The 21287-nt window shown below is 45.3% G+C and overlaps 1 protein-coding gene across 4 annotated transcripts in view; it reads left to right on the top strand.

Annotated features, from left to right (window-relative positions):
- ARHGEF10 (Rho guanine nucleotide exchange factor 10) overlaps nt 1-21287 on the top strand; it is a 370273-nt gene that overhangs the window by 133059 nt on the left and 215927 nt on the right. For all 4 annotated transcript variants that reach the window (XM_029595755.1, XM_029595756.1, XM_029595757.1 and 1 more), the window contains exons 3-4: nt 15230-15388; nt 20052-20343. In XM_029595755.1, the coding sequence (XP_029451615.1) occupies nt 20055-20343 (289 nt within the window). In that variant the 5' untranslated portion in view covers nt 15230-15388; nt 20052-20054. The remainder of the gene's footprint in view (nt 1-15229; nt 15389-20051; nt 20344-21287) is intronic.

Below are 21287 nucleotides of genomic sequence, written 5' to 3'. Positions count from 1 at the left end.
AGAATCACTTGCTCTGATATAGAAAATGACTCATCACTCTTCAGTAGTTGACCAAGGATTATTTTGCTTTGCAGTCTGGGATGGAAAGTAACAAACATTTTTATAAGTGGTTACATGGTTCTGTTCATTGGGATTGTGCTGGTGTAACCAGTCATAAGACCAGGGAGGAAAGAAGCAGATTCAGACAGGCTAGTTCAGGTTAGTGGCTAGGTAACACTTACAGCCCCTCCCCTTCCAAAGCAGGATCAGATGGCACAATCGGAGCATGTTAACGCCTTGTTGTCTGATTTAGGGGATGACCTTAAGCTATTGGTTTCTGAATGGTCAAATAGTCAACCCTGGAGATCTGTTCCTTGGTTGATATCTGGTGGAAACTGTTCATGCTTTGTCCACATGGAGAGAGTCTTTCCTTTGTCAAGCTACTCGCTTCCATTCCCTGATCTCACATATGGGTGGCTTTCAACAATGGCACAGGCTGAAGGTTCTTTGCTCTGTTCGAAGGTTAGTGAGCCAGTATTCCCTTTGTCTGGTTCATCCTTTGTGATGCGTATTCTTCTTCAAGCTGCCTCCTTTTAGAATCATCTGAACTATTCAGTCTTCTCCTCTTTTGTCTTAGCTAGATGACCTTTTGTCCTCCATCACTTCCTACCCATACCACAAACTGCTCCATGCATACACTCCCCACAAACACCCATCCCACACAGACATATGCGCACATTTTTCTATACAAATAGTTCCACCCCAAAACTCTTAATATACAAATAATTTCTTACATGCTCCAAAATAAACAATTCCATCGCACAAACAGCGCCCCCCCCTCTCACACACACACCCACACCCATGCTCACTCACAAATATGCACTCATCATGTACTCTGGGTATACACTACCAGCAAAAATGTATTTGGGGGGATGTTCAGTGATGGATGGAGATGGCAAATGCATTTCATTCCTCACAAATAACTGCTGGAGATAAAGAATACTTTTAGAAATGTTGTGTACTCTGTAGACTACAGTTTTGCAGTTTTGTTTAAATGCCCAGTAGTCTGGTAGCTGTAAAAGAGGCTAATATTCAAAAGCCATTTAGATGGGTAACTGAAAATGTATTTGTCTAAACGGCTTAGCCGTGATATTAAATGGGACCAGCATAGGAAGAGGCATGGAGGCCTGAACACGCTGAGGCGACAGAAAGAAGGAAGAAGTGCCTGTGCTGAATATAGGCTGCAGAAGGGGGGGTGTAATGAGAAATGAGGATTCTCAAGTGAATGGACAGGGGAGGGGACAGGAATGTAGGACTTTGAAAGGAAAATGTAAATTGAATGTGGCAGTAGATCGGTGTGGGAGATGGGTGGGTGAAATGGCAGGACAGCTCAGCCACACCAGCAAACAGTTCAAAGTTGGGTTTATATCAGAGAAACATAGCTTTATAACTGAGGGGAAACGGGCAAGGAAATGGCTACACTTCAGCTTTCAAAACAAAAGGAAAGTTGTTTTATCATTCTTGGTAGGTCACTCACTTTGGGTAGAGCAATACAGCCACAGGGCTGTGCTCTGAAGTCTCTCTCTAAGGCTGGACATGCAAATATGACCTGGTGACAGAACTCTAGCAAGAGTCTGCTTAGCAGTCCTGAACACTGTCCAGTTAAAGGATCTTTTCAAGACAATTTATAATATAGAAACATAGAAATGATGGCAGAAAAGGACCAAACTGTCCATCCAGTCTGCCCAGCAAGCTTATGGTGGTGTAGTCTGGTTGGGTGGGTGCAAGGATCTGTCTGCTACAAGACAATGCAAGCTGCCCTTCCACCTTCCCTGCGATCCTAAGTCAATTAAAAGACAGTGAAATAGACTTCTATTTATCAGATTTGGCAGGACAAAGCATTTAGAAAATAATAATAATTTCTATCTTCAACATCCTGGCTACTAAACACCAGTTTTCCCTAAAGAAAGGGCAGGGAGATCTGGTTGGCTTCGGACCCTCCTTTGCCTTTCCGGACACCTCAGCACAGGTTCACGCTCTCAAGGTTTTCTCCCCGGGTTTGCGTTCAGGATTTGGTCCCCCCTCTTCCCCTGTACCTGCTGCCTTTTTTGTTTCTGGGTCACTCTGCCTCCTTTCTCCTTTTCTGGACCCTGTCTCATACTTCTCCACTGATAATTATGCATAAGCTCATGCATACCTTCGTGGTGGGTGGAGGGTCTCTTGCCGCATTGCAGGTCTTTTCTCCCCCTTTTCATGACTTCGGGAGGGATATTGCCATTTCTCACAGGACAAGCAGGATGGTTGTCCTCACAAATGGGTGACATCGAGGATGGAGCCCACCACGGAAAACTTCTGTCAAAGTTTAAACAGAACTTTGACTGGCCCCTACTGGGCATGCCCAGCAAGGCACTGACCCTGCAGCCAGCAGGGGTCTCCCTTCAGTCTTCTTTTTTCCGCGCAGCAGTTGCCATGCGGTGAAAGGAGCTCTCTAACCACGTTCCTGACAGGAATTTGGAAGTTAATTTCCTAAGAAAATTTGCCCCTCAGGGGTCTCCCTTCGACAAATTTTTAGTCATCTTACGGAACCCGGTAAGTTTTTTGCCTTTTTCCATCGACTACCGTTGATTTTGGCCCTTGAGGCCTGTTGGCACTTACCGATCCCCAGCCTAAATTTTGGCTTCAGGCCATGGCAACGGGGTTCCGCCGTTGTCCGGATTGTACCCGGACTATGTCCATCACAGACCCCCACAGGGTTTGTGTAATGTGTTTGGGTAGTGAGCATGATGTCCTGACTTGCACCAAATGTGCCTTAATGACACCCAAGGGTCGCAAAGCCAGGATGGAGAAGATGGGGCTCCTCTTCCATGCACCCACCCCAACGCCATCGATAGCATCGACGTCATCGGAACCGGCACCGTCGAAGTTGTACCATCATCGTCAACCCTCCGGTGACCGTCCGCCATCGATCGCTTCTCGGCCGTCGACTCCCGTCCCTTCCCCGGATGGGCGAGGGGATCGGAAGGAAAAGCACCGCCATCGACGGCACAAGTCTCGGCCTGTCGAGGATCCACAGCCATCGACCTCTGCTCAAGCCGAGCCACCGACAAAGAAGCCGCGAACAGACCGGACACCCTCCACGTCTCGTTCGCCGGCATCGAGGAAACCCTCACCCTCCCGGGGTGCGGGGGCCGTGATCCCACCGGTTACGGTGGTCCCTCCGGCCCTGCCTCAGCCTCCCTCTCCCGTCGAGCCGGGTATGGTTACCCCTGGTCTCCGGGCAGAACTGGACCGGCTGGTCCAGGAGGCCATCGAGAAAGCGATGAAAAAATTGCAACCTCCATCGGCACCGTCTCCGGCACCGGTTCCAGTGCCGCCCCCGACACCGACACCGGCACCGGCTTCGCCACCGAGGAGGGAACCGACCACCGAGCCGTTGATACAAGCGCTAGCACCGCTACTGAGCCGCATGGAGGCGCTCATGACGGCCCTTCCATCGGTGATTCCAGTACCATCGACAACACCACCGTCTCCGACTGGATTTTCATCGGCAGGAGAAACACCGTTCCGGATTCCCCCTTCCGGGGTGGTTCCATCGGTGCCTTCTGGTATATCTCCACCGATATATCCTTCGGTTCCATCCATTCCACGCCAGGCACCGATTCCATCGGCAGCACCGAAGCCATCGATGCCATTTCTGGTTCCACCTACGGCACCGATTCCACCTCGGTTTCCATCGATGCCTTCAGAGCCTCAGCCAGGTCCATCAGGGCTACAAGCCCCACTTGATCCCTATGATACCTGGGGTGATGATGATGATACATCTTCTGACACAGATTTGCCTTCGCCACCATCTCCTACAGAGAGTAGAAAAAGATCTCCTCCTGAGGATCTATCTTTCATTAATTTTGTGAAAGAGATGTCAGAAGTTGTACCTTTTCAACTACAATCTGAAGCTGATGACAGACACCAGATGATGGAACTCCTTCAATTTCTGGATGCTCCAAAAATCATCGCTTCCATCCCTATACACCAGGTGTTTTTGGATCTGCTCAAGAAAAACTGGGAATCTCCTTCATCAGTGTCCCCAGTTAACAAAAAAGCTGACTCCACCTACCTTGTCCAGTCAGCATCAGGTTTCCAAAAACCTCAACTGGATCATCGCTCTGTTGTGGTTGAGTCCGCGCAGAAGAAGGCCAAGCGTCTTAAGCCACACTCTTCTACCCCACCTACCAGGGACAACAAGTTCCTAGATAGTGTTGGACGGAAAGTCTATCATGGAGCTATGTTGATTTCACGCATAGCTTCATATCAACTTTACATGACTCAGTACAACAGAGCCATCCTTAAGCAGATGCAAGACTATGCTGACACGTTGCCAGACCAATACCAACCGCAGCTTCAAGCCCTTCTTCACAAGGGATTTGAGGCAGGGAAGCACGAGATTAGGACTGCCTACGACATATTCGATGCTTCCACAAAAGTTTCAGCCACAGCCATCTCAGCCAGACGTTGGGCTTGGTTAAAATCATCCAACCTTCGCCCAGAGGTTCAGGATCGTCTTGCTGATTTACCCTGCTTAGGCGATAATTTGTTTGGAGAGCAAATTCAGCAGATTGTGGCGGAGTTAAAAGACCACCATGAGACGTTGAAACAACTCTCATCTGTCCCACCTGAGCTGACCTCCAAGCAACCGCAAAAGAAAGACTCTAAGAAGTCATTCTTTCGACCACGCCGTTATTACCCTCCATCGGCCAGGCCTCGTCCAGCTCGATCCTCTACTAGGCCTCAGCCGCGTCAGCCTAGGAAACAAAGGCCTACTGTAGCCCCTCCTCCTGGGCCTGCGGCTGGCCTTTGACTCCCCTGTAGAGAACACATGCCAAACCCCTCTTCCGGACATCCCTGTAGGAGGTCGACTGTACCATTTTCTACAACCTTGGTTGCAGATCACCTCAGATCAGTGGGTGCTAACAATTATCGCACAGGGTTACCACCTCAACTTCATAACTCTTCCGGCAGACTCCCCGCCTCTTCAAGCGTGGAGTCTATCCACCCATTTGGCTCAATTACAACAGGAAGTATCCCTTCTTCTGCAATCAAATGCTATAGAACCCGTTCCTCCCTCTCAACGAGGCAAGGGATTCTATTCCAGATACTTCCTAATACCAAAGAAATCAGGGGGACTACGTCCCATTTTGGACCTTCGAGCCCTCAACAAATACCTTCAAAAAGAGAAGTTCAAAATGGTAACCCTAGGCGCGCTGTTCCCTCTGCTACAAAGAGGGGATTGGCTGTGCTCTCTCGACCTCAAGGACGCTTATACCCACATTGCGATCACACAATCCCATCGCAAATATCTGCGGTTTCTAGTAGGCCACGACCATTATCAATACCGTGTCCTCCCTTTCGGTCTAGCTTCTGCCCCACGAGTCTTTACCAAATGTCTCGTAGTGGTAGCAGCATTCCTAAGGAAGGAAGGTGTCCACGTCTACCCCTACCTGGACGATTGGCTAATCAGGGCCTCCACCCAACAGATAGCTCAATCCTCCCTAAAATTGACAATTCAAACACTCCTTTCCTTAGGGTTTCTTGTCAATTACGAGAAATCTTGCTTAGTCCCGTCTCAAACCTTATCCTTCATTGGGGCAGACTTGGACACCTTACAGGCAAAGGCTTACCTTCCTCTTCAGAGGGTCCACACCCTAATGTCCCTGGCTCGCCAGCTCCAGTCTCAGAACACTGCCACGGCTCGCCAGTTCCTCATTCTCCTAGGGCACATGGCATCCTCGGTTCAAGTCACTCCCATGACCCGACTAGCCATGAGAGTAACACAATGGACTCTACGACACCAATGGATTCAAGTTTTTCAGCCTCTGTCCTCCATAGTCACAGTCACACAAGCGCTGCGCCTATCCTTAACCTGGTGGATGACTCAGGTCAACCTCCTTCAGGGCTTACCCTTTCTTCCACCGGATCCGCAAGTAATCCTAACCACCGACGCTTCTCACATCGGTTGGGGAGCCCATGTGGACGACTTTCAAACCCAAGGGTTATGGTCCAAAGAGGAAGCCGAACACCAGATCAATTTCCTGGAACTTCGAGCAATCCGCTATGCGCTCCGCACTTTCAAAGATCATCTCTTTCATCAGATAATCTTAATCCAGACGGACAACCAAGTGGCCATGTGGTACATAAACAAGCAGGGAGGCACAGGCTCCTTCCTTCTGTGTCAGGAAGCTGCGCAGATCTGGGCGGAAGCCCTCTCCCACTCCATGTACCTCAGGGCCACTTACCTGCCGGGAGTAGACAATGTATTGGCAGACCAGCTGAGCCGTGTCTTCCAACCACACGAGTGGTCACTCGATCCTCTGGTAGCGACCTCTCTGTTTCACAAGTGGGGTTCTCCCCGCATAGACCTCTTTGCGTCCCCTCAGAACCACAAAGTGGACGATTACTGCTCTCTCATTCGGAGCCAGCACTCTCGGCCGAGGGATGCATTCTCCCTCAAGTGGACAACCGGTCTGCTCTATGCATTCCCTCCACTCCCTCTTGTGTCAAAGACTCTCGTGAAGCTACTCCAGGACGGAGGAACCATGATCCTGATAGCACCTTACTGGCCACGCCAAGTATGGTTTCCAATACTCCAGGATCTCTCCATCCGCAGGCACATTCCTCTGGGAAAGGACCCGCATCTGCTCACTCAAAACGACGGATGCCTCCTCCATCCCAACCTCCAAGTCTTGTCCCTGACGGCATGGATGTTGAAAGGTTAGTCCTTCAGCCTTTCAACCTTTCAGATTCCATTTCTCGGGTCCTGATAGCTTCACGAAAGCCTTCCACAAGAAAGTCTTACTCATACAAATGGAAAAGGTACACATCATGGTGCACTTCTCAGTCCCTTGATCCCCTTTCCTGTCCAATCTCCAAATTCTTGGACTATTTATGGCATCTCTCTGAATCAGGTCTTAAAACCTCTTCTATCAGAATGCATGTCAGTGCGGTAGCCGCCTTCCATAACGGTATTGGGGGTAATCCTATTTCAGTACAACCCCTAGTATCACGCTTTCTTAAGGGCTTGCTCCATCTAAAGCCGCCCTTGCGTCCTCCGGCCCCATCCTGGGACCTTAACCTGGTTCTTGGTCGTCTTATGAAACCTCCTTTCGAACCTCTGCACTCCTGTGACTTTAAATATCTCACTTGGAAAGTGTTATTCCTTTTGGCTATTACTTCAGCTCGCAGGGTTAGTGAATTACAGGCCCTAGTTACCTATCCGCCTTACACTAAGCTCCTGCAGGACCGCGCGGTACTCCGCACTCACCCTAAATTTTTACCTAAGGTAGTTTCGGAGTTTCATATCAATCAATCCATCATACTACCTATCTTTTTTCCCAGGCCCCACTCCAACTCTGGAGAGCAGACCCTGCATACCCTAGACTGTAAATGAGCTCTAGCTTTTTACCTAGACCGTACAGTTTCCCATAGGAAGAGCACTCAATTATTCGTCTCTTTCCATCCTAATAAGTTGGGACAACCTGTGGGTAAGCAGGCTCTTTCTTCCTGGTTGGCGGACTGCATTTCTTTTTGCTATGAGCAAGCTGGCATTCCTTTTCAAGACCGTGTTAAAGCACACTCTGTGAGGGCCATGGCGACGTCAGTGGCACACCTTCGATCGGTGCCGCTTCCTGACATCTGCAAAGCTGCAACCTGGAGTTCTCTCCATACCTTTGCAGCCCATTATTGTTTGGACAAGGCTGGAAGACAGGACTCCATCTTCGGCCAGTCTGTCTTGCGTAACCTTTTTTCCAACCTGATGTACCAACACCCTTCCACCTACCCGGTTGGGTGCGGATGCCCTTTCCCAAATTTCTCCTCACTTATTGTGCCTGCTGCACACCGTTGGGTACATTTGGTGCAAGTCGGGACATCCTCAGCTCGGTACTCACCCATTTGTGAGGACAACCATCCTGCTTGTCCTGTGAGAAAGCAAATGTTGCTTACCTGATGTAACAGGTGTTCTCACAGGACAGCAGGATGTTAGTCCTCACGAAACCCGCCCGCCTCCCCGCGGTGTTGGGATTCGTTTTATTCTTACTTTCTAGGCACTGCCTGTAGCTTTGAAAATCAGACTGAAGGGAGACCCCTGCTGGCTGCAGGGTCAGTGCCTTGCTGGGCATGCCCAGTAGGGGCCAGTCAAAGTTCTGTTTAAACTTTGACAGAAGTTTTCCGTGGTGGGCTCCATCCTCGATGTCACCCATTTGTGAGGACTAACATCCTGCTGTCCTGTGAGAACACCTGTTACATCAGGTAAGCAACATTTGCTTTCTTTGGGGAAGAAACTGCCACGTCGGCATACCAAGCTGTGTCAGCATTGTCTCAGGCTGCTCTTTTTGAATGTCCCTGCCACTTGCTTAGGATCTTAAGTCGTATTGTCTCTTCCGTCTGGTTTCTTTATTTGCACAGGACTGGCAAACAGGCCTCTCTGATAAGGCATCTTGTACTGCATAAGAACAAGGCCTCTAGTTTCCACTGATGTAATGCAGTTTAAAGTTTACCTGGGTAAAAGCCCATATCTTGCTGTAGCAGGGACTGGGCCTGTCAGAAATGATCCTGTACATGGCTATTATAATTCATAATTGGTGAATCATTGGTAAACAGGAGATATTGCCCTACAGTAGCATCAGCTATGCCATACAGACTTCCCCTATAATGGTAGCATCAGGGGGTGGCATCTGCCATGCTGTACAAGTTACCCCCATACTTAGTTTCCCAAACCGTTAAGGTCAGGGCCCTTGTTGGTTTCTGACTGAGTCCAATTCTCCATTATTTCTTATCTCTTGTTGTTGAAGCAGAAAGCAATGTTGGAGTTACATCACAAGTATAAGGCTTATTGGTTAAGGGTAGTAACAGTTGCATCAGCAAATTACCCTCCTGCTTATTTGTTTTCCCAGACCGTAAAATTCAGTGTCTTTGGTTGCTGTCCAAAGCTAATTCCCCATTTCCTCTTTTCCCCCTGTGTTAAAGCAGAGTGCAATAATGAGTTGCATCAACAGTATGAAGGCTTACTGGTTAAGGGTAGTAACTGCCGCACCAGCAAGTTACCCCCATGTGCTCTTTTCCTCATTTCCATCCTCTAGCCTTTAGGGAACCACAGTGTATATCCCATGTCCCTTTGAAATCTTTCACTGTTTTTGTTTTCACCACCTCCTCTGGAAGGTATTTTGAGTCTCTGATCATTCCTTTTACCCTCTAGGGAAGAAGACTGGAAGGGCTGTGGCGCTACTCTTTACAGACATCTCTTCTTAGCAGGAGTTCTCTGGAAGCTTTTGCAGGGGACGTGAGGTACAGCAGATGCTCAGCCTCTCTCTTGGACCTTTTGATATTCTTGAAAGGCAGCTTAGGCCTTACTAATGGATAGAATTTGTTGATATGGGCTTCAGCGGGAATCTTCTAGTAATGGGAGGTCCAAGGGGAATGGAATTGGTGAGTGACGGTTATTCACCCCCAAGGGGATGTATCAGGTGGAGGTCCATAAAAATGCTCTCCCACAAGGCATGAAGAGGCACAAGGGAGAGAGTGGAGTTTGGTTAGATTAAGGAAGAATAAAAGTGTGAAGGGGTTGTGAGACAAGGAGGAACAACAAGGAGAAGTTGTTCTGGTCTGACTTTCTAGTGCATTAATTTTCTGTGGAAGGAGGAAAACCCTTCTGTGTAAAGTGAAACTTACCAGGTATATCTGTCCACGTGGAGCACGTGGCTGTGGGCCAGCCTATCGCATGTGAGCAAGTTTAAGAGGATCTCTGTAAATTTTCCTTTGGAGTCCACAAGACATCTGTGGGAGAAGGAGCAGAGTTACAGTACTTGAAGAGGCGAACTATGAACATGAAAGTAATTTTTGGAATCTTTTTCAACCTCTGTATTTTATTTTTGGACTTGGGTTTTGTTGTACTTGCTGAAAATTTGCTACCTTTTTGGGTAAACTTTGGAGCAACAGTCATAAGAACATAAGAAATTGCCATGCTGGATCAGACCAAGGGTCCATCAAGCCCATCATCCTGTTTCCAACAGAGGCCAAACCAGGCCACAAGAACCTGGCAATTACCCAAACACTAAGAAGATCCCATGCTACTGATGCAATTAATAGCAGTGGCTATTCCCTAAGTAAACTTGTTTAATAGCTGTTAATGGACTTCTGAAAAAGAATTTTCTTCGATTAGTCTTAAATCTGCTACTTGCTAACTTCATGGAATTCCCCCTAGTCATTCTATTATTCGAAAGTATAAATAACCGATTCACATCTACTCGTTCAAAACCTCTCATGATCTTAAAGACCTCTATCATATCCCCCCTCAGCCATCTCTTCTCCAAGCTGAACCGCCCTAACCTCTTCAGCCTATTCTCATAGGGGAGCTGTTCCATCCCCTTTATCAGAACCGATTTTTGTGATATTATATCTATGTTGTTTTTGTGATATTATATTTATGTTGTTCTTTTTATTTTGTCTTAACTTTTTAGCCCTGAATAATACATCAAGGAATAGCTCTATTATTTTAATAATTTTAATCTCTACTCTTAACACCTTATTAATGTGCTTTTTAAAATTTTAGCTGTTATCTTTTATTGGATGTATTTATTGTATTTCTTAATGTTTAAATTGTAAACCGCTGTGAAGGCTAACGCCAAGGCGGCGGTATAGAAGAAACCAATAAACCATAAACCATCATTTTGGTTGCCCTTCTCTTTACCTTCTCCATCGTAACTATATATTTTTTGAGATGCGGCGACCAGAATTGTACACAGTATTCAAGGTGCAGTCTCACCAAGGAGCGATATAGATATAGAGGCATTATGATAGTTTCCTAGTGGTTAGAGCAGTGGGCTACGAACCAGGAGACCAGGGTTCGAGTCCCGCTGTCGCTCCTTGTGACGTTGGGCAAGTCACTTTACCCTCCATTGCCTCAGGTACAAGCTTAGGGATTTACGCGCGCAGAGCACTTGCGCGCCGGCGCGCCTATTTTGGATAGGTCGTCGGAGCATACAAAGCTCCGGGACGCGCGTAAGTCCCGAGGCTTCGTAAAAGGGGCGGGAGGGGGAATGTCCGGGGCGTGGTGGCAGTCCGAGGGCGTGTCCTGGGGGCATGTCCAGGGTCAGGGGTGGTCTGGGGTGGGTCCGGGGGCTTGGCGATGGTTCGGGGGCGAGCCAGGAGGGCAGTCCCGAGTCCCCCAGCACTGCGGCCTGTGCCGGGGGATGCCGAGGTGGCGCGAGCAAGTTACGCCTGCTTCAAGCAGGTCTAACGTGCACAACAAAGGTAGGGGGGGGGGATTTAGGTAGGGCCGTTCCCTCGGAGCGGCCTCGGAGGGAACGGAGGCAGGCTGCGCGGCTCGGCGCGCGCAAGCTGCTGATTTTGTGCAGCCTTGTGCGCGCCGGCCCCGGATTTTATAAGATACACGTGGCTACGCGCGTATCTTATAAAATCCGGCGTACTTTTGTTCGCGCCGGTTGCTTGAACACAAGTACGCGCGCGTACTTATTTAAGATCTACCTCTTAGATTATAAGCCCTCTGGGGATAGGGAAATACCTACAGTACCTGAATGTAAACTGATGTGATATCTCAGATCGAATGTCAGTATATACAAAAATAATAAATAAATAAATAAATTCCTTTCCTAATAATTCCTAACATTCTGTTTGCTTTTTTGACTGCTACTGCACACTGAGCCGACAGTTTTAAAGTATTATCCACTATGATGCCTAGATCTTTTTCCTGGGTGTGAGCTCCTAATATGGAACCTAACATCGTGTAACAACAGCAAGGGTTATTTTTCCTTGTATGCACACCTTGCACTTGTCCACATTAAATTTAATCTGCCATTTGGATGCCCAATCTTCCAGTCTTGCAAGGTCCTCCTGTAATGTATCACAATCTGCTTGTGATTTAACTACTCAGAATAATTTTGTATCATCCGCAAATTTGATAACCTCACTCGTCGTATTCCTTTCCAGATCATTTATATATATACTAGCCGTTAAGCCCGTAACAACGGGCTCGGTCCGTTTCCTTCCCACTCCCTCCCCCTCATTCTCCCTCCTCCTTCACTCTCTCCCCCCTCCCTCTCACTTCCCTCTCTCTCACCTTGCCCTCCCTCTCCTCTCCTCCCTCTCCCCTTCCTCCCTCACCTTCCCTCCCTCCCTCTCCTCCCTCTCCCCTTCCCTCCCTCCCTCACCTTCCCTCCCCTCCCTCCCTCTCTCACCCCCTCACCTTCCCACCTTCCCTCCCTCCCTCTCTCACCCCCTCACCTTCCCTCCCTCACACCCACATCCCTCTCTCACACCTCCCTCCCCCTCTCTCTCACCTCCCTCTCTCACACCTCCCTCCCCCCCTCTCTCTCACCTTCCCCTCCCTCTCCTCAGTCACTCCCCCTCTCTCAATCCCCTCCCCTTTAAGATCATCCACAACCGGCAGATCTCGGGGGGGGGGGGGGTGTCCCTCCCGCGCGCGCGCGGCGCCGCTACTTCTCCTCCTCCCGCTCCTGCCGGCAGATCTCGGGGGGCTGTCACTCCCCGCGCGCGCGCGGCGCCGCTGCTTCTCCTCCTGCTCCTGCTCGTCATTGCGGCTGCCGCCGCTCCTGCTCCTCCCACTCCTGCTTCGCGGCCGCCGCCGCTCCTGCGGCCCCACCGCCATTTTTTCGTCGCTGCTGCCGCCGTTACTGCTCCTCCCACTCCTGCGGCCCCACCGCCATTTTTTTTTTTCGGGCACGCACGGCTCTGACCGACGTGCTCGCCCGCACATGCGCGGTAGAGCTGCTCTCTACTGCGCATTTGCGGGCCGTCGGTCAGAGCCCATTTATAAGGTAGATTGAAAAGCACCGGTCCAAGTACAGATCACTGAGGCACTCCGCTGTTTACCCTTTTCCACTGAGAAAATTGACCATTTAATCCTACTCTCTGTTTCCTGTCTTTTAACCAGTTTGTAATCCATGAAAGGACATCGCCTCCTATCCCATGATGTTTTAGTTTTCTTAAAAGCCTCTCTCATGAGGGACTTTGTCAAACGCCTTCTGAAAAGCCAAATACACTACATCTATCGGTTCACCTTTATCCACATATTTATTAACCCCTTCAAAAAAATGAAGCATATTTGTTAGGCAAGACTTCCATTGGGTAAATCCATGTTGACTGTGTTCCATTAAACCATGTCTTTCTATATGCTCTATGATTTTGATCTTGAGAATAGTTTCCACTATTTTTCCTGGTACTGAAGTCAGGCTCACTGGTCTATAGTTACCCGGATCGCCCCTGGAGCCTTTTCTAAATATTGGGGTTACATTGGCCACCCTCAGGTACAATGGATGATTTTAATGATAAGTTACAAATTTTAACTAATAGATCAGAAACTTCATTTTTTAGTTCCTTCAGTACCCTAGGATGCATACCATCTGGTCCAGGTGATTTGCTACTCTTTAGTTTGTCAATCTGGCCTACTACATCTTCCAGGTTCACAGTCTTGGAGTGGACTGAATTTTTTTTTGTAACTTCTTCTCAGTGGCCTTTCAGGAGTGTCCTGCTCCCATTCCATTAAGCCCCAGGACTTCTCTCCCACCCTGGTTAAAGCAGTCCAGTACTCTGTAGGCCTGGGAAGGTGACCCCTCTGCGATGTGGGGGGTTGCATTCTCATAGAGGAGTATGCAGCAGTTCTCCTCATTATGTCCTTCTCTGTAGGTAGCAAGTAAAAGTACAAGCTGGCAGGGTTACTCCCTAATTAGATCAAATTCCTTTCTCTTACTTTCACTAGCTGCCATTTGAAGGCAGAGGCTTTAACATGGTGTCTGTAGCACTCTCAGCTTCACTCTAAGGCATGGACGTCAGTCATAATTATCTGGACACATTGCAAAAAAAAAAAAATGTAGGCTATTAATAATAGTAATAATAATGATATAATGCCAACAAACAAGATATTACACATGTAAATTTCCTGTAGCATTAAATTTAGTCAAAACACAGTGATGTCCTGTGACTTAGGAAGTTTCTGTGCTTTTGCTGATCCTTTCACTTCGGTGGTATCTTCCTGAGCAGTACAGTTTCTTAACATATAAAAAATTTCCAAACAACCCAAAAAGTTATTTTTGTTCCTATAAATGAGTGACACCAGTCAGGTGTTCAGGAGTCGAGCTTAACTGAAATTCTCTTGCACCTGTCATCATTTTTTCATGTTAAATTAGTGACTTGACAGCATATATCCCCACAGCGCAAGTCCAAAAGGTTCTCAAAAAATCCTTTTTGTATGTTTTATAATACCTGGTGAATAAGTTATTTCTTCTGTTTGGTTCTCAATACAGTTTCTTACCACGATCAGAAAAGTGAGATGTAATAGCCTCACACAGACCCTCTTGCAGGTTCTGACTATGTACAAGCACGGTTAGTGGAGTGCACATGGTGTACTGCAGAAATACTATTTTAGAGAGAATTCAAAGACCATACGTATCCTCAGTACCTTTTTAAAAGCTGATGGATGGGCAAGAGGTGATTGGAGCATGAATGAATGAATGACTGTTTCAGCTAAGGACCAAACGAGGTAGATTTTGTTGTAGTGTGGCGGAGGAAGCAGTGCCACGACAAAGCATCGCTCTCTGTGCATTGTATGTTATAGCAATGTCTCGCACTCCTGTTTGTACTTTTCTATCAATTTTGAATCTACTCGGACACCCAGTGTCAGTATGAAAATAAAATATTTTCCTTTACTATAATTTTCACATGGCAAGTAACACTTGCATAAAAAGTAACGCGTGGCTTTTTTGCAGAGCTGTTCTGTATTAATATAACACAAATTCATCAATTAAGCAATTAAGTCAGAGCTCTTAATGGCTGAAGTGACCTGATCCATCCTATTATGGAAAGAGCTATTGTGGGCTGCAGCGGGGTGGTAATGAATGAGGGAGGAGGATATCATTTCTTTATTGAACTTGTTCCACCAAAATCCCTACCCTGGAGCATGTTGTGCTTGAGCCGATGCCTGCCTGTTGAGATTTTGTGTTTCTGAAATGGTTGCTAGCTACATAATTTAGAACTAAAGCACTTAATGTTGACACATTAATTACTTCGATCAAGGGTTTGTGTAAAAAAAAATAAAAAATAGTGCACTTGGTTTCATGTTAATGTGCATTGCCAGCTGGTTTCCTTGCTGAGTTTGCAGTTTTGAGCGCTGTATCCTTGAGCTTCATGTATCAATAGTAAATCCGTGCTTTGTCTTTGTCTTCAGTTTTGGAAGGGGAGTTTAAAGACGGCATTGATGCTGAAGAAGGAGAGCAATTTGATTTTGACAGCGGCGATGAAATTCCAGAAGCAGACAGGCAATCTCACGTGCCACCTCCTTCCGATTCTGCGAATGACATAGGGATAAAAAAGGGATGCTCCACAGGTATTGTCTGTCAAAAACAAACAAAGGGTTATTTTATTCGGTGTGATAAGAATTTTAGGATTTTTTTATTCCTTAGTAGACAGACTCAGGTGCTACAAGAATCACTAGAAATATATGGGTTTTGTAAAGCCAGTCAGAGATAGCCAAAGATCTTCCATTGGTATCAAAAGTGTGGTTTAAGGCAGGAGTCTTTAAATCCAGTACTTGCAGGTTTAAAACCAATCTGGAGTTCAGGGTTTTGATAATAAATATACATGAAATAGATTTGCATGCATTTCCTCCATTTTATGGAACTCTATCTCCTGCATATTCATTTTGGAAATCCTGAAAACAAGACTTTTTTATTTCCTCTCAGAGTCTGGATTTGAGGACGGCTGGTGTAACTGGTTTTAATTTGGCACTCTGTGCTTCTGCGATAATATTTGAGATTAGCACCTCTGTATATTATTTTCTCTCATTAGCATTGGTACTATTATTTTTAGAAGCTTTTTCAACAATATTGAATTAATCTCATTATGATATTTTAAAATTTTAGATTGTTTTAATTATGTTTTTATATTTATGTATTAGATATGTTTTGTACTCTGCTTATTTATAGTATAGGTGGACTGTAAATATTGTAATTAAATGTTATTTAATGTTTGACGCAATATTCACTGGGCCGATAACTTTTAAACAGGGGTGCGGGCGCACCTGTATATATGTTTGCTGGCTTGCGCCCAGAGACATGGCTATTTTATAACATAAGCATGTATATGTTTGTAAGCTATAAAATAGGCTGATCATGCACATATGTGCGTGCAATTTTAAGCGGGCACGCGCATGTGCACGCAAGTCCTCTTCCACCGCATAAGTGGGGGGATTTTAAAAGGGGTGTGCGTCCATGCCATTGCCAGTTTTACCAGCTTGTTCCCAGTTCACCCAGGCAAGGGTTAAGACTTCCAAACTCCCTGGTTTAGTAGCCTCCCTTTTCCCCTGTTAACTGCGACAGGTAAAACCCTGCTGACATGCCTAATGTTTTTGTTTTATGACTTACACGCCATCCATAGCAGAAGTAGTTACGCGATAGGGGACCACGACGCACGCTTGTGCGCGTAAGTATTTATACACTGGTTTCATTGAGAAATCCAGGAAAGCCCGTGCCCCGCGCAGACCATGGCCAATCCCCGCCCCTTTTTTGGAACTTTTCATTTGTGCGTGCAGCGGGAGATATGCGCAGTCTCAGTGTGCGCCTCGACAATATATTTGTGATTCTCCCGGGTTTGGCACATGTCAGGCTTTTAAAACTCACCTTTTGATATCAGTGTGTCATCAATTTCCTTATTGGTTTGCTTCAAAAGAAGGAAAAGCACAGTTAATTTTGATGTGGGCATGTGTCAGTCTGTCTGTCTCAGGAGCTGTCTCAGACCATGGTGGTGCACGGCACTGACATGCTCTTTTTTTTTTTTTTTTTTATCTTCTTGGTTTATTGATCATTCTTGATGTAGCTTTGTATTGTTTTAATGATACAAAGAATTCTTATAACAAATCCACATTTCCTCAGTGTATGTCACTGATTGGTACTGTTTTATATCACTACATAGTGGTAACCATAGATGCACAGTAAAACATGTTCGAAGATATGCCATTTTCCTTGTTTATTTAACAAATATAGGCCTCTGTTTTTCATTAGTTTAGATGTGCTCTTACACGTGTCAGTTCATTTTGAAAATGATCGCTAAAGTCTGCATGTGCGATGCACACAGAAATGTTACTGCTTTGTGAGTTAGTTAAAAAATGTTCCTCCCCATGTATTTATATCAGTTATTTTGGAAGAACAAAATTAAAGATTCACCACACTCCAACATAAGTTTGCAATAGACGTTTATTATTCAGATAATGAAAATATTTCTTTATGGACATAGTATCAGAATCCACCTTCATGGAATGTGTAATTTTACAGATATAAAATCCACATCCACTGTCAAGGTTTTATAATGTATGTCAGTGGCTGTCAACCTTTTATTGGTCGGGACACACCTGACAAATGGTTCTCACATGCATGACACACTGAACATATGACAGTCACGGGGCTAAATGTAAACACACACTCTGCATTTACAGGAATCCCCTTCAACCTCCAACAATGGGTACAGAGCAGACTTAGGGCATTACCCTTACAACTCACCATACAATAAAGATATTCTGGCTCTGGTGTCATCTCAGTAACAGCAAAACAAACTCCCTCTACCACCAGGAGCAATAGCCCTCCTTATGAAAAGACAGTAATTTACCACTAATGCATGTCCTATTGAGAAAACACAAGTAAGATTGATACAAATGCGTACTTGCTAGTAAAATACCTCACCTCGGTTACACACCCAGAACTGACCTTCACCAAGTACAGAAAGATCACAAATTATAAATGTGGAGACAGAAACTGGAATGGAACCTCCCCCTCCCCAAAAGAAAAAAACAAAAAACGCACTGCATGTAGTGCAAAACTGGAGAATTGGAAACAGAAATATAGCATCTAACATACTCCCATGATCTGCAATAATGATTACACACTAATCCACACAAAGTTACACCTGCATTATGGAACACACTCAACAGTAACAACCCTACTTATGAAAAGGCACCACTACAAATATTTAACCAGGACCTAAACACTAATACACCTCCTATTAGGAAAACAGAACAAGCCAAACTGCTATAGATCCCCACACAGAAATAATTGTAAAAGTATAGTAGTAACATTTTTCAAAACAGCTGATGAACAGAATAACATCCAACAATTAAAAACTCATAAAAAATATTAATAATTCTCCAAATCCCAATAAAAATTCAAAATAGCAGACACATCACATAATACCCAATAATTTAAATGGCAGTCAGTCAAGAAAAATAAACTTAAAAAACTACCTTTATGGGGGTTGATGATATCACCACCCTAGTTGGCCAACAGAGATTTCTCTCCTGTCTTCAGAAAGCCCTAATTTCATTTTTTACTAGCCCTGCCAGGTAGCAGCAGGCCTACATAGCTGGATACGTCTGAAAAGCGCTGCTTGTTTTCTTAGTAGTGCTTATCGGACTTATCCAGCTACATGCCACTACTTAGCTGGATAAATAGGCAATTATCCGGATAAGTCAGAACTTGAGTGGCTCATGGTTTTTTACATAGGCAAGCATTTGTGTGTGCATATGTACTTGTATTTTATAATCTTTCTGTGTTGGTTATACAATACAATAGCAACTTTGCATGCGTCCATATACATGTGTAAATAGGCAGAAGCGAGCAATTTTGAAATTGGGCCTGATTTTAAAAACCATTTATGTGCGTAAGCCTGGGTTTTACTTGAGTAAGTGGGCTTTTGAAAATTGCTACAATATATGCCGTTGAATTGTGCATAGAATGTATCACGTATGTGGCTTTTGAAAATCACTACGATAATATGTTACATTTACGTAAACTCCTTTAAAATTCACCTTGAAGGAGGTAATTTTCATAAGCCCAGCGTGCACCAAAATTGGGAGGTGTGCGCACACACGTCAGGCTGGTGCGTGCCAAGCAGATGTGGTCTGGGCGGAGTCTGGGCGGGCTATGGGCATTTTGGGATGGGGGCCAACAGATGTGCGCATAAATTTAAGCACCTGGGTGTGTGTCCAGGTCCAGATCCAGTGCCGCATATGCTTATTTCTGCTATGGAGGAGGTATATGTTTAAAAAAAAAAAAGAGCCATATCTGTGGGGTTTTAAGAGTCTAGCCTAAATGGGGGGAGTGTAGGCTATTAAACTAGAGGGGTTGGGAGACCTAGCTCTTAACTGAGAGAACTAGTGGACGAATTGGTGAAACAGGCAATGGCGTGGATGCACGCTCCTTTTAAAATCTCCTGACTTATGCAGTTGAAGCGGGATTTATACAGCTAGGTGCACGCTCACTTAAAATTGGGCACACACATGCGCACTCCCAGGCTATCTTTTAACGTGCACATGTGTACACGCGCCAATTAGAAAATTGCCACGTCCCTGGGCACGTGTCGGCAGATACGCACCAATGTACGTCTGTGCGCTGGATTTCATGTTTAGTAACAAAATTGTTATAAAGTGAGTAGAACATTTAGTTTGATTCCAGCCACCTGATTTCTTTTTCTCTTAACATTTAATATCTTGCCTTTTCAAATCACAAAAATTGACCAAAGTGACTTGCAATGTGTTTCTTAAAAATGCAGTGCAATAAATTTTATAAAATACAATCCAAAAAATATAAACCATGCAAATACAAATCTAAACGATTCAATATAGAAATGATAAAGAAAAAATAACCCATCTATTACACTGAACTCACACCATACTCTCAATACATAACAGATCAGCAGTAATGCAATACATATATACATTAAAAAAGAATAAATTACTAAAATATAAATCTGAAAAAACACTGCAGTCCACCCTGCCAAATAGCTAATCCATCCTCCACCCAATTCTCAGATTAGTTGAACACAGTGCATTAATTCTCTACATTTGCTTCAGAATAATATCAGCATTCCCATTAACTGCAAACAGGTATATCTCCACCAGGGATTAATGCTCAGCTGCATGTTTTTACTGCCTGCACGGTGGTATACTTGTGGTTCTAAAAAAAATAAAATCTTTTTTTTTTTTTTTTTTTACATTTGTCAAGTGAATGAAAATACAGATATTACCCAAAAAAGTTCCAACAGCACAGCCTAGCACGGGAGCAACTCCAACCAAAGTAAATCCATATTCAGTCATAGATATTGCACCCATCCAAGACATGGATCTTCCCTTGGGTCAGGATGGAACTTCTCAGGATGAAGATACAAGTCCCAGGGTACCAAGTGGATATTCTGTTCCTGTGCCGTGTGGCTATGCAGTTCCATCAAACTTGCCATTAATTCTGCCAGCATATTCGACTCCTATAATAATACGCAGTGTCTCTATTGAAGAAGAAGGTATTGTTTTCCTCAAGTTATATTAATCTGTATTTCCGTGTCAGTATAGGACATTTTAATGCAAACAGAAGATCATTATTCATTTTTTCTACACAGTACTGAATGAAAAGGGAGATCAGGCAGGTGGAAATTGCAGGACACAAAATAAACAAGAAGGGGATAAATGTCCATGTCCCTAAGAAATTGCAATCTGCTTTTTGGACTGTGAAAGGCAAAAAAAAAAATTCACATTATTTTCCTCTGGTTTATTTCTAGAAGCAGTTGTTTCCTTTTACATAAATAGAGAGATTTTGTTTTCTATATCTTATTAATTCTAAAGAGCAGCACAAATTGAAGCGCCCGTTTCAGATAGTTGATATTTTGGTGTATTATGTGCCTATGTTTTATGTCTGGATGCCAGTAAGTCCCGATTTTTCATTCTGGATGTATCTATGAGATCTACAGGAGGAATGAGCTATGTATTCCTCTCATTTCTTTTCTGCATCTCACAGACACTTACACACATAACCACCATTGCATGCATTTGTAATTTGACATTCATTATCACTCAGTATCTCCAAGGCCTCTTTGAGGAACACGTAATAAATGACTTAGGGGTAGATTTTATAATTTTGCGCGAGCGCGTACTTTTGTTCGCGAACCAGGCGCGAACAAAAGTACGCTGGATTTTATAAGATACTCGTGTAGCCGCGCGTATCTTATAAAATCCGGGGTCGGCGCGCGTAAGGGGGTGCACATTTGTGCAACCTGCGCGCGCCAAGCCCAGCGCGTGCTGCCTGTTCCCTCCGAGGCCGCTCCAAATTCGGAGCGGCCTTGGAGGGAACTTTCCTTCACCCTCCCCCCACCTTCCCCTCCCTTCTCCTACCTAACCCACCCTCCCGGCCCTATCTAAACCCCCCCTTACCTTTGTTGGCAGATTTACGCCTGCTGAAAGCAGACGTAAA

Source organism: Rhinatrema bivittatum, chromosome 3 (assembly GCF_901001135.1).
Source record: "Rhinatrema bivittatum chromosome 3, aRhiBiv1.1, whole genome shotgun sequence".
NCBI classification, from domain to species: Eukaryota; Metazoa; Chordata; class Amphibia; order Gymnophiona; family Rhinatrematidae; genus Rhinatrema; species Rhinatrema bivittatum.
Note: the sequence above shows the minus strand (reverse complement) of the source record. Positions and strands in the feature narration are given on the sequence as shown.